The sequence below is a fragment of the Elephas maximus genome, chromosome 17, assembly GCF_024166365.1.
Source record: "Elephas maximus indicus isolate mEleMax1 chromosome 17, mEleMax1 primary haplotype, whole genome shotgun sequence".
In the NCBI taxonomy this organism is placed as follows: domain Eukaryota; kingdom Metazoa; phylum Chordata; class Mammalia; order Proboscidea; family Elephantidae; genus Elephas; species Elephas maximus.
Window position 1 is genome coordinate 71,592,111 of NC_064835.1, and position 13,114 is coordinate 71,605,224.

Sequence of the window (13,114 nt, forward strand, 5' to 3'; positions counted from 1 at the left end):
CAAATCTAAGGCCATTTTCTTTAAGACCTTGTTCTAAACTTTAAAATCTTACACTACTCCTAAATTAAAACTTTTCATGGGTGAGTGTCCTTTGTGGTTCCAGGATGTTACCTTAATTACTGACATTTACAGTCACAGTCACTTAGCATATGCCAAATACTGTGCCTATGTTGAAGATTAGATTAGCGTGTTCGGTACTGTTCAGAAGTGCCCTGAAGTGTTCCTTAACCCATGTTGCTTTATCATCTAACTTATCTTGCTCCTTCTATAAAGTTTTACGTATGCTTCATGGGTACTGCTAATTTAGTAATGAAAATGGGTTTTTGGCAAAAGAAAAAGTTTGGTTTAGAAGGAACAGAATTTTAGATTTATATTGATTGACACAGAATTACCTGTTCGTAGTTTTATTGCTGAATATTTTTACTTCATGATCATTTAAGTAGTAAGCTTTTGGTTTGGGGGTGAGGAGAAACTCATCAATCAGTGATTAAGTTTTAAGCTGTCCCTTTGACTGCTTTCCATGTTATTTGGCTGATTTGGTAGAAATGACAACCCAGGATTGTCTTTACAGTAGAAATTAAGAGTAATGACTGAGTCATTTAAATTTCAACTACAAACAAAAACTAATTACAAGTGTAATTTGAACGGTGGAAAAGTAGATGGAAAGGATCAGAGCTTTGTTTTTTCAGGAGATCTAAAAGATTTTGATTTTTCTGAGGGGAGTGGGTGAAGCAGGCAGTGATTATTTCAGCACACAGGATAAGAAATACTTAACATTAATCTCATACCAGAATCTTTTTTCATAATCCTCTAGGTTCTAAACTCATCATAGTGTTTTTTTTTTTTTAGTGTCAAGAAAATCATTGTGGCAGCTTGGTCTGTAAGTAGTTCCTGAAGCATGTGTATCTATCATGAAAATACCAGTTAGTTACAGTAGGAAGAACTATAGTAGTATACTTGGCTCAACCATAGGACTTTAATGCAGAAAATTTTTAAGTAATCAGCTTATTTTTTTCTTTACTCGTACTGTGGCTCCCGAGTCTCTCAAGATTTAATCAGTCTTTCAAACTTTGCTCTCCTGTCATGGTAGACCCAAGGAACATTTGACCTGTGTCAGCGCTGTGCTTCTAATAACCTTATGTTTTAAGTATTTGAAAATAAAAGCAGACTGACAGTGTAATTTCATTAAGTATATCACTACTGGCTTTCATACAATTTTTTTATTAGAATTTTTGTCCTTTTGTTGGTTGTCTTGATGACTTTTCGGTGGTAACTGTGATTTGAAAATGCAGAGAAGTTCAAACAAGAAAAACAACTAGTACTTTCAGTATCTATAATTTGACTTTTTAATGTGTCTAGAGAATCAGCGTCTGTGGTTCTTTGGGTAATTTAAGTTTCCAGTAGCTTCATAGAATCGCCACAGAAAGCATCTTAAGAGTTTTATGTGAATTGGATGATCTTTTGGGACCATTTAAAGATAACTGAAATTTTGCATTTTAAAGTTTCACTTACCTTCTCAACATAATTAAGTTGAAATGAGGGGTGCTGGCAGTTTTTTTTCCCTTACTGTTCCAGTAAAATAAGTCTTTTAAAGTTTTTGTGTTTATTTTTAATACTGTTGTCTTAAAAATGGAAGAGCTTTGAAATCAGGTGTTCTCTTGCCAACTCTGGTTAGCTTCTAAAGAGAATTTTGCTTTCTGAATAATTTCGTTTTTTGGATATTCAGTCTTTTATTCTGGAAGCAATCTTAGTAATCTAGGTGCTAACATCTTGTTATGTTCACATCCTATTAGCAGTCCTTTGGGTGTGCGTATTTTCTCCTTGGCAGCTTTTGACTGTACATATATGATGGTTTCATTATTGACAGTTGTAATAAATTTCATTTTCAGTAGGAAAGAGGAGCTTCCCTTTGCTCATCTTCTTGTCTCCTTCCTAATATATGAAGATGTTTACGGTTAAGATTTTGAGGTTTTTAAGGTTTGCTAAATAGCCAGTTTGTCTTAAGATGAAGAAAAACTGAAAATGGGTGTTGGGTGTCAGTGCGTGAGATATTTTAGATGTGGGGCTTATCAGCTTTTTCCCACTCTTTGAACTATACTTTGGAGTTGTAGTAAGAGATGTAGGCAAAATGCCCAGATTTTTTTGTTTTTTTCTTATGGGAGAGGGGAGCGGTCAGGCTCTTCCACTGTTTTCCTGTAGAAGGTGGGGCTCAGATCTCCTTTTTGATGTCTGGAATAGAACCTAGGGAAGAAAACATAGGCCTTGGTTTTTCTTGGAAACCACCCTGTGAGTGTTTCAGATATTAAAAGGGTAATGGTGAAATGGTATTTGGAAAAAAATAATCCTGAGGCTCTGAGGAATCAGAGAATAAGCATCTGTTGGCCGACTTAAACGTGTGAACAAATAGGGTATGGAAGGGCAAGTAGGATGTGAAGACTTCCTTGGTACTTTTGCGACTGGTTGGCCCAGTTGGCCAGAACACCAGCATTATTAAATCCAAGGTTGTGGTAGGTCCTGGTGAGCACCAGGTGCGTTTACGCTCTTGCATTTGTGCAGATTCCCTATTCTGACAAGTAGTGTTGCGTGTGCATTCCTTTGCTCACAGAGGGGGCACTCTTTGGAAACACCACTTTTCAGAAATAATAAGAAGCGTTTGCCGTCTAGTAGATCCCGACTCATGTTAGCATTTTTAATGAGTGCTTTTAAGCCATGTGCCGGCCACTAGAGTAGGGTCTTTACACAGGGCGTTTTATGCACTCTGCACCTTAAACTGAATTGCAGATTGAATTGTATAATTGAGGTTTTCCAAGAACAGCGATGAACTTAACTTGTCTGAATGTATTTCCTTTCTACTCTGCCTATGTAGATATTTTACATTAACTTGATTTAGGATTGTAGTTCTTAACCTTTAGGAGCATTTGATGACCCCTATGGACCTGCTCCCTGTGTGTGCATACAGCAACATTTTGCGTAAAGTTGCAGGTGGTTCACACCCCCGAGTCTGTACATGAACCTCAAGTTAACAATGCCTGGCTTAGAAAATTGAAAACAGAAAAGAGAATGTTCACTACCACCCTTTCAAAATGTGGGAACCCGAGGATGATGGAACTTTATTTAAAATCTGGTATCCTGAACTAATTCGTTTTAAAACGTGGAGTTTGTTGTGGGCATGTCTTTATTCTGATGACCTAGTCGGTCCTTTTCATTTTTTAATGCTTACTTTTCTGTTTCTCATTAAGTTACTGTCCTGAAGTTATGAAGTGTTTTCATGATTCTTAAAAACCACCCACTGCTGTCCAGTGGATTCCGACTCATAGCGACCCTGTAGGACAGAGTAGAACTGCCCCCTAGGGTTTCAGTGTGCCACCAGGGCTTCTCTTTAAACAAAGGCACGCTAAATTCACGGAACATTGGTATTCATATTAAGAACATCGGGTAATCTCTGTAGTAACTTTACTACTTTAAAATACATGTAGATGTTGTTAATATAAATGCCTAGCCTGGTATAATATATTCTTATTTAAGCAGATTAGGTGGAACTTATAAAAAGAGTTGAATACATTTATAAAAAGGACATTTGAAGCAACTTTATGAAATTTTTGATGTGGATAACCATGTGGTTTTTTGAAGACTGGTGGCTGGCACCTGTCCTCTTGAAGAGCAGTTGAGTTTATCACTTATTAAAGCTAATTAAGTCTGAACTTCGAAATAGGTTGTTTTCATGCTCTTTTGAGTTGAGCCAACTTAGTCTCTACTAATGCAAGTGTTCTGAATTAATTTAAGCAGTGAATCACACTTTTCTGTGTACTTACTCAGCTCCTATGTGCTGGTTCGTAGATGGTTTGATTCATTCTGATAGGTTTTATATATAGGACTTAAGGTATTTACTAATATTATCATCTGGGGTATATAAAATATATCATTAAGGGAATGTGGGGCCCTGGTGGCACAGTGGTTAAACGTTTGGCTGCTAACCAAAAGGTTGTTAGTTCAAATCCACCAGCTGCTCCTTGGAAACCCTAAGGGACACTTCAGCTCTGTTCTGTAGGGTCACTGTGAGTTTTAGTTGACTCGATGGCAACAGGTTTAATTTTTTTTTTTTTTTTGGTGTGATGAGAAGAACAGCATCTGGAGTTGGAAAACCTAGGTTCAAGTTCAGACTGCCAGTTACCTCCTTTAAGTCATTTATACCGTTTGTACCTGTTTCTTAAACTATAAAATGTGATTATGGTTGTTGTGTACTGTTGAGTTGATAGTACCAGCTAAGTTCTGAGTCTCAAGGATAAACTGTACATGGCTGTGCAGAAGTTATTTAGCATGAATTTTCTAGTAAGGAATATTAGAATATGTTTCAGTTTTAGAGTTTTTCTCACACATTTAAACATCACACGTTGACCTCTTTCCTTCCTTCTCTAGCTTGAAAACATTTTCAAAAAGATTTTTTCTTTAATTCTGTAGTAGGTGTTAGGTTGTGAATTTCCTTAATGGAATAAGTTTTGTTGGTACTATTGTTAGCCCAGGCAACTTTTCTCAAAGCAAGGATGAGATTAAATATATATATGGTCACTGTGAGTTGGAATCAACTTGACAGCAAAGTTTTTTTTTTTTTTAAACAGACACACACAGCTAATTTCATCTTGGAAGAAAGCTTAGTAAAGAAAACGGCTCTTTCTCTGCCGTCAGTTAGAGCATGCTAGGAGTTGAGTTTTTCTGTAAATTATAAAACGTGTACTCTGGTCCCAGGTGCTTACCAGTTAGTTCAGATGACTCATGCTCAAACAAGTATAATCAATATAATAGCATTAGCTTCATATGCTAAAATATTAAATCTTGTGATACCTTTAAAGAATAGGATGGCATAATAGTGCAAAAGATTTGGAGAAGGGGCCTCTGATTTCTGTTATTAACAGAAAGTTATAGTTACGCTTGATTTAGCTGGAGAGGAACAAAGCACTGAAGAAGACTGCAGAGCCCTGGATGCTAGTCTTGGAATAGAATCAGCAGCTAACATTTTGAGCTCTTACCACCAGCCAAGAGTTTTATATATGCATGTTATTTCCCTTAATTCTCACGATAATTCTAGGTAGAAATAGGGACCTAGTTTTATAGAGGAGAAAACAAGAGGCATTCAGAGTAAGCAGCTGAACTGGAATTTTAGCTCCTTGGGTCTATGATTTCACTGTCCAAGCCATGCTGTTTTCATTTCCCTAAGTGGTGAATGTAGTTAATTAGGCCACTAACATTTTTGCGGTCAGTTACTTTAAAGATTCCGGATTGGAGAGGTCTTTATAAAAATGTTTAGAGTTTGTGAGGTACACATTACATAGGAACCTTTGACTTTCTCCTTCACATCATGTTTGGGGATGATGATTAAATCTTCTCTAGGGTTGTAGTTAATTGTATCCATTCTCAGATTTTCTACCCTCATGACTGTTCTGGCATATACTTGGGGTCTTGGAAGTCTTAGATGTCTTTCTGTGAATGAAGTGAAACAGAAGTGCCTTTCTCTTGCTCTAGAGGGTGTACTTGCCATAGACTGTTAACTGTTTTATGTGTTGCTAGGCTTTTGGAGTTGTGACTAGCGTGTCATCACAGTAGTTAAAACTATTAGCTGGTTGAGTTTTATTTTAGGGTATAGGTAAATGCCTGTGATCCTCTGTCACTCATCATTTGAATAAGCTCCAAAGTTTTTTGCCTATAGCACTTGAAGTGTTTTACTGTTACCTCATTGTTTGGAGGGAAGAGAGAAAAATAATAATGATTGCCACTTATTGTGCTCCTATACCGTGAGGAGGAGCCTGGTGGTGCAGTGGGTAAGTGCTCAGCTGCTAACCGAAAGGTTGGCCGTTCAAACCCACCAGCAACTCTGCGGGAGAAATATGTGGCAGTCAGTCACCGTAAAGATTGCAGCCTTGGAAACCCTATGGGGCAGTTCTACTCTGTCCTGTAGGGTTGCTATGATTCGGAATCGACTCGACAGCAGTGGGTTTATAATGTGAGCAGACGCTGTGCTAGATGTTTTAGACATGTTATTGCTAATCCTGACTAGAAGCCTAAGAGAATGAGCAGTCGCAGTTGAGTCAGTTCTTGCTTATGGTAATCTCATGTGTTAAAGAGAAGAACTGCTTCATAGGCTTTGATCTTTTGGGAGCAGATTGCCAGGCCTTCCTTCTGAGGTGCCTCTGAGTGGGTTCAAACCACCAGCCTTTTGGTTAGTAGTCAAGCACTTAACCTTTTGTGCTACCCAGGGACTTCTAAGAGGAGGATTGTTCGGTGCCATCGAGTTGATTTCAGATCATAACGACCTCGTGTGACAGTAGAACTGCCCCAGAGGGTTTTCTAGGCTGTAATCTCTATGGGAGCAGATTGCCGGGTCTTTTCTCCCGCGGAGCCACTGGGTAGGTTTGAACCTCCAACTTATTTGTTAGCAGTTGAACACATAACCGTTGCACCACCATGGCTCAAGATGATGATATAGTAAGACCTAATGGAACCTTTTTATAGATGAGGATGTTGAGGCTTAATGGTGGTGAGTAAGTAACTTTTCCCCAAGATCTTATAGCTAGAATGTGATGGAGCCTAAATTCAAATAGGTCTTCCCAGCTCCAAAACCCATGTAGGCTTCAAGAGATAAGGAGGTAAAAATACTTAAAAAAATAAAATAAAACAAAGAGGTAAGGAGGTAAAGGGCATTTGTACCTGCCCCTTGGTGCACTTGTCAGCAAGTATTTGTTGTATGTAGGTTAAGACAGTCTATTCTTTTGTCCTGCATTACCTACCACTTCTCCAGCGCTACCAAAGGTTGCCTCATTTTCAGAACTCTCGCTTTGAATATGTGCAGCACTGTTCTAAACAAGGTGGCCCTGGGTGGTACAAATGGCCACACCCTTGGCTGCTAACCTAAAGGTTGTAGGTTTGAGTCCACCCAGAGATACCTCAGAAGAAAGGCCTGGTGTTCGCATCCCCAAAAATTACCCATGGAGCCAATCCTACTGCCATGGATTGCCGTGATTCAGAATTGACTCTATGGCATCAGGTTTGTTTTTGGTATATTCTAAACAAAGTTAAATGGAATATGGAACAGAATTTCAAATTTTCATGGAATCCAGACTTTATGGAGCCACTGAGGCTGGATGACTCCCCAAAACTGTTGTACTGAGATAATCTTTGTACCTTAGCTATACCCTGAAGTCCTTTTTCTGTTTTAAGGTCTAACCTAGGATACCAGTACTGGTTGGCATCAAGTCAATTCTGACTCCTGGTGGCCCCATGTATGTCAGAGGGGAACTGTGCTTGAACTTCCAACCTTTTGGTTAGCATCCAAGTGTGTTAACCATTTGCACCAGCCAAGGACTCCTGATCCAGGATACCATGTTGTATTTATCTTCATGTGGTCCATGTTAGCCTCTTCTAATCTCTTGCAGTTTCTCAGTCCTTCCTTGTTTTTTATGAACTTGACTAGTTTTGAAGAATATTGATCAGGTATTTTGTAGAATATCACTTAATTTGGGTTTGTCTGGTGTTTTCTCTAAGACTGGGGTTATGGATTTTCTTGAAGATACCATAGAGGGGGCAGTGTCTGTTCAGTGGTAGAATTCTTGCCTTCATTGTGGGAAACCCAGGTTTGATTCCCTGCCAGTGCACCTCATGCAGCCACCACTCGTATGTCAGTGGAGGCTTACTTGTTGCTGTCATGCTGAATTGGTTTCACCGGAGCTTCCAGATAAACTGGACTAGGAAGAAAGGCCTACTGATCTACTTCCAAAAGTCAGTCAGTGAAACCCCTGTGGATGACAGTGGTCCAGTCTGCAGCCTATCACGGACATGGTGCCAGACCAGGCAGCATTTCATTTTGTCGTGCATTGGTTTCCCATGAGTCAGGGACTGACTCAGCGGCAGCCTGACCACAGATGTGAAGTGCCCTACTCATCGCGTTGTATCCTGTCAGAGGGTATATGGTGTCAGCACGACTTATTACCGGTGATGTGCACCTAGATCACTTAGTTAAGGTGGTGGCTATCAGGTTTTTCCATGTGAAGTTACTGTTTTTCCCTTTCTGTACTTGGTTTACTGGAAACCAGTCCCTGAGCATAGCCCACACTCAAGGGAAGAGAATTAGGCTCCATCTCCTGGGGGGAAGAGTATCAAAGAATTTATGGGTGTATGTTAAGACCACCACAGTGATAAATATTTTGGAGGAGAATTTTGAGGCCCTGCAGATATCCTCTTTCTTCTTAAAGTTTCACCAATTACTTTCAGCATTCATCAGTTAGTCTTGCCTGCAATGACTATTACTGTATTGATCTACTGGAGATTTTCTTTTTCCCTCATTCCTTCTACGTTTATTATTTGGGATTCTTCTGTAGGGAAGATTTGTGTTCTCTCACCTATATATTTATTTCATCATTTATATCACTGTGGACTCAGTGGATGTTTATCTGTTCTTTGGGCTGTAATCCAGTACATCGCTCATCTTGTGGCTCAGATTGCTCTGGCTTTGGCCATTGAGAGAACTTTCAGGTTGGCCCCTGTGTCCCCTTGTCGTGGCATGTCCCACCCCAGCCCTTTTTTTCCCTTTTGGGTTCAGCCTAAAATGTTAATCAGGGTGGTATTCATTCTCATAAATTTTGGAAACCCTGGTGGCGTAGTGGTTAAGTGCTACAGCTGCTGACCAAGAGGTCAGCAATTCAAATCCACCAGGCACTGCTTGGAAACCCTATGGGGCAGTTCTACTCTGTCATTATGAGTTGGAATCGACTTGACGGCAACAGGTTTGGACTTTTTTTTTTTTTTTTTAAGGTACTACCAGTCCAGCCCAAACCCATTGCCACCGAGTTGATTCTGACTCATAGTGACACTATAGGACAGAGTAGAACTGCTCCATAGGATCTCCAAGGCTGTAAATCTTACTGGAAGCAGACTGCCACATCTTTCTCCTGCAGAGTGGCTGCTGAGTTCAAACTGCCGACCTTCTGGTTAGTACCCAAGCGCTTAACTACTATACCACCAGGGCTCCTAGGTACCACTGATAGTTGTTGTGAAAAGTAAAGTCCTCTGAATTAGTTCTAATTTCTCATACTCACCCCCCAATAGATTTTCTTTGGCTTTGTCTCACAACGAATGAAGCCTGATTAAAAATGCAAAATTAAAATGCCCTCTGATCCCTTAGCACAATGCTTGATCCTGGATACACAGATGACTAAGTCAGTTTTACCTTCACACCTGCAGATAATTATGTCAAACATAAGGGTAGGAAAATAAACTCCAAACTTCTTAGGGATAGAAAACGTGAAGTGTCATAGTATTTTAGAAACGTAAAAAACTAGAGGAAGTTCTGGATTGGGAACATTGGATAGGACTTCTAAAAATAATCTAATTAGGAGATGATTACAATTATAAATCCATCAATTTCTAAGCTGGCGTAAGTAGTTTTTTTTTTTTTCACTTAAGTCAAAATTATGTTGTAGGTAGGTTGAAAACCTAATAATCCGAAGAGAGATTTACTAATTCGCAAGGAATAAAGGATAAGTACGTTTCAAGTCCTAGCATTTGCTGATTTTCCTGTGTTCCTTTACTTATTCTTTGTGGCAAAATTCTGCCTTTGTGTGCTCTGATTTTAGATTTGCATATTTCAATCACCAACATTTTTCCTGTCCTGTAACAGTTCTGAAAATTATGGAAAAATCTAAGCAGTCTCACATCTCTGAATTTTCTTGTACGTTCAGTGTATTAATAGTTTGGAAATAAGCTGCTACCGTAGCAGGTAATTTAAAATGTCCTAATACGAGTAACATACTATGGTTCACACTATCCAGATGTGTGTATTTGATAAGGGGGGAAGTTTGTGGGTTTGATTTTGTTCGCCATTCTCTGTGTCACTTGTCAGTGTTAGTAAAGCTGAGGGCAAATTGAGGAGAGTACAAAATAGTTGCCTTCTGCAACAGTGCTCAACCTCTCATATTATTTATAATGGCTTTGAACCTTAAATGGAAACCTTGGTGGCGTAGTGGTTAAGTGCTACAGTTGGGAACCAAAGGGTTGGCAATTAGAATCCACCAGGCACTCCTTGGAAACTCTATGGAGCAGTTCTACTCTGTCCTACAGGGTCGCTATGAGTCGGAATCGACTCGACGGTGCACTCGGTTTGGTTGGTTTTGGTTTTGAACCTTAAATGATCAGAAACTCATAGTTTAGTGTTTTAAAATAACTTGGTGCTATGTATGCAAAGCTTACAAAGAATGCAGTAGTTGAAAAAGGTGATTTTTTAAATTGAGTATTAATTCTTGAAACCATAATGTAACTTGTAACACAGTTAGGATACACTCATGTTTTCTTTCTAGCCTTATGGTTGCTCTGAAATAAAGTTGAAACGTTCATCTTCAAGGTAATGATACCTCAGGCAACATCAGTGGGTCAGTCACGATCTAGAACAGCCTATTTAGGAGATATTTACTGAGTGTTTCCCGGGTGCCTGACACTGTGCTAAAGTAAAGTTGTTGGTAAATTGAGGCAGTTTGTTGTGTTGAAACTTCTGTTTTAAAACCCAAGTCTCTAGAATAGTATCAGTGCCTCGATTACTCTTACTGACTGAAATGTAAACTCTTAATGTATACTCTTTGTTAATGCTAATGTTTAGTATTTTTAAGAATTTTATTTGTTCTGATTAAGAAGGAAGCTGTCAGCACAAAAGTCAGCCAGCCACCTGCACTGCCTAATAGAAATTGTTTTGTATTAGGTATTATTAATCACTTATTAGGGCAATTGTCTATAATCACAATTTTTAAAAAAATTTTTTAACAATCTCAAACTGGAAAGAATGCTAGTTATCTAGTTCATTCTATGCTTCAATCCTTTCTCCTGATTCACTAGTTTAGAAACTTTTATTTCCTTCTGTGACCTTTATTTTGCTGCTGCTGTCAGGGCACTTTGGGTTTTTTGTTCTTTTCCTCAGACATAATTAGAGATAATAAGGGTAAAACAAAAAAGATATCTTTTAAGTAACACATATCACTATGTAAACTTAGGTAACAAATGATGAATATCCACAAAGATAATCACTTCTTAAAGTTTTACCTATTGCTTACACATAGATAATGTTGTGGTCTAAATTTAAATTGCCAGAGTCATTTGGTTTTCACTTTAAGTAGCATTTTTTGAAACTAAATCACAAAGAACAAAGTTGAAAATAATGTATATCTTCTAAAAACATAAATCCGTACAGTCCGTATTTGAGATCCTTTTGAAATTGCTTAAGAGCACACATAGAACTGGTCAGAGTTGAGAAGGATGACTGATTCACAAAGGATTCCTTTGGAGACTATGGGCTAACCGTCTCTTGTGTGAAGGCCCATGAAGGAATCGCTGGTGATGAGTTTTGCATTAGGTCTGGCAATGTTAGACGTATACATACACCGAGTTCAGCTTTCAGTGTTCTCTGAAGAATGCTGTAATACAAGCCTAGGATTGGAGTATATTTGTGTACCTGCATAAATAGCCTTTGATTTGACCACATTTCTAATTTAAAATATTCATAATATAGGCTTTCAGAAGTTAAATGATCCTTTTTTTTTGAGGGGAGAATTCTTGATGGATGCTGGGAGAGGATTGTAAAAGCCCCTACTGTGGATGATTGCTATGAAATAATAATTGATTTTGGAATTTGAAAGAGTGGCTTTTTTATTTGCAAAAATAATAGGAAATTAACCTCCTGTATTCTAATACTTGAGTCCCTGGTGGTGCAAATGGTTTAAGCTCGACTGCTAACCTAAAGATTGACAGCAGTGTTGTGAAAGAAAGGCCTGGCAATCTGCTTCCTTAAATATTAGAGCCAAGAAAACTGTATGGGACAGTTCTGCTCTGTAACAGATGGGGTTGCCATGAGTGAGAACTGACTCGACGGCAGCGGGTTTGGTTTTTTTGTTTGTTTAAATCCAATACTGCTGAGGAGTGGAATTTATCTAGTGTAAGTGTCTTGGGCTATCTGAGAATGCATATCATTATGTTGTTTCATTCTCTCCTTAGAAGTAGAAGGTCACTGATCTCAGAGACCATTGGTAACATTGCCTATCTCACTGTTTTCTAATTCTGTCATATTCAGTGATGCAGCAAAAGGGCTTCCACTATTGGTTACAGTTTGGCTTCTTATAAGCCAGATATGGCCTTTTCAGGACTGTGGTCTTCAGCAAATTGAGCTGATATTTTTGCCTGTAAATTCTTGTAGAACTTAAAATAAGTATGCATTTATTAATGTGATTTTTCTTTTCTCTTTGCAGTGATTATTTATTCAAGTTACTTCTGATTGGAGACTCTGGGGTTGGAAAGTCTTGCCTCCTCCTTAGGTTTGCAGTAAGTTGAAATTGAAATGCCTTTAAAGAAATTACTGATACATACATTTTTTAGGTAGATAAAAATCAGCAATTTTATTCAGTATAATTCTTATGGAATTTCTGTATTTAAAATCTTCAAGCGTACATCTGCTTGTTTTCTTGGACTCTTAACTAGAAGGAACATGGTTACTCTTAAAAGAAATCAAACTTTCCGAGATTCAGAAATTTAGCAAAGTGATTATAGTTATAGTATGTAATACTCTTGGTATGGGTCAAATTGTGGTTCATTACAACATAAGTAAGGAGGTAAGGGGAAAATAGTTGGCTTGTGTTGTAATGAAACTTCAAGTAAAACTTAAGTAGAATAAAAAGAAAGAGCAAGACCTGGTACGAACTTAGTTGGCCACATTGCATAGGGTTCTGAATCCTGAAACTGCCGGGTAAATGACTTTCAACTTAATGAGTAGACCCACAGTCTCTTCTGCCTTCACATTTAGCATGTTTTTCTGGTTGCTGCCTAGGTCAGTGGTTCTCAAGCGAATGGACCAAAGACCCCTGAGGTTTCCCAGGTCCATGGGAATGGGGGGCTGGTTATGAGGTCAAAGCATTAGTATTTACAAAGTAAATATTTGCTTAGTAATAATAACACTAAAACAAAAGACATTTACCTTTTCCACTGAGTTGACATTTGCTCTGATGGTGCACAGCAGTGGTGGATAAAACTGCCGCTGGTGTCTTAGCACACATCAAGGCAGTGGGAACCGCACAGTGTTGTATGCTTCACTACC

General features: G+C 38.6%; 1 protein-coding gene across 1 annotated transcript in view; it reads left to right on the plus strand.

Annotated features, from left to right (window-relative positions):
• Positions 1-13,114, plus strand: part of RAB1A (RAB1A, member RAS oncogene family) — a 34,959-nt gene that overhangs the window by 3,422 nt on the left and 18,423 nt on the right. Inside the window, exon 2 of the mRNA XM_049857376.1 lies at positions 12,273-12,345. Coding sequence (XP_049713333.1) covers positions 12,273-12,345 — 73 coding nt within the window. The remainder of the gene's footprint in view (positions 1-12,272; positions 12,346-13,114) is intronic.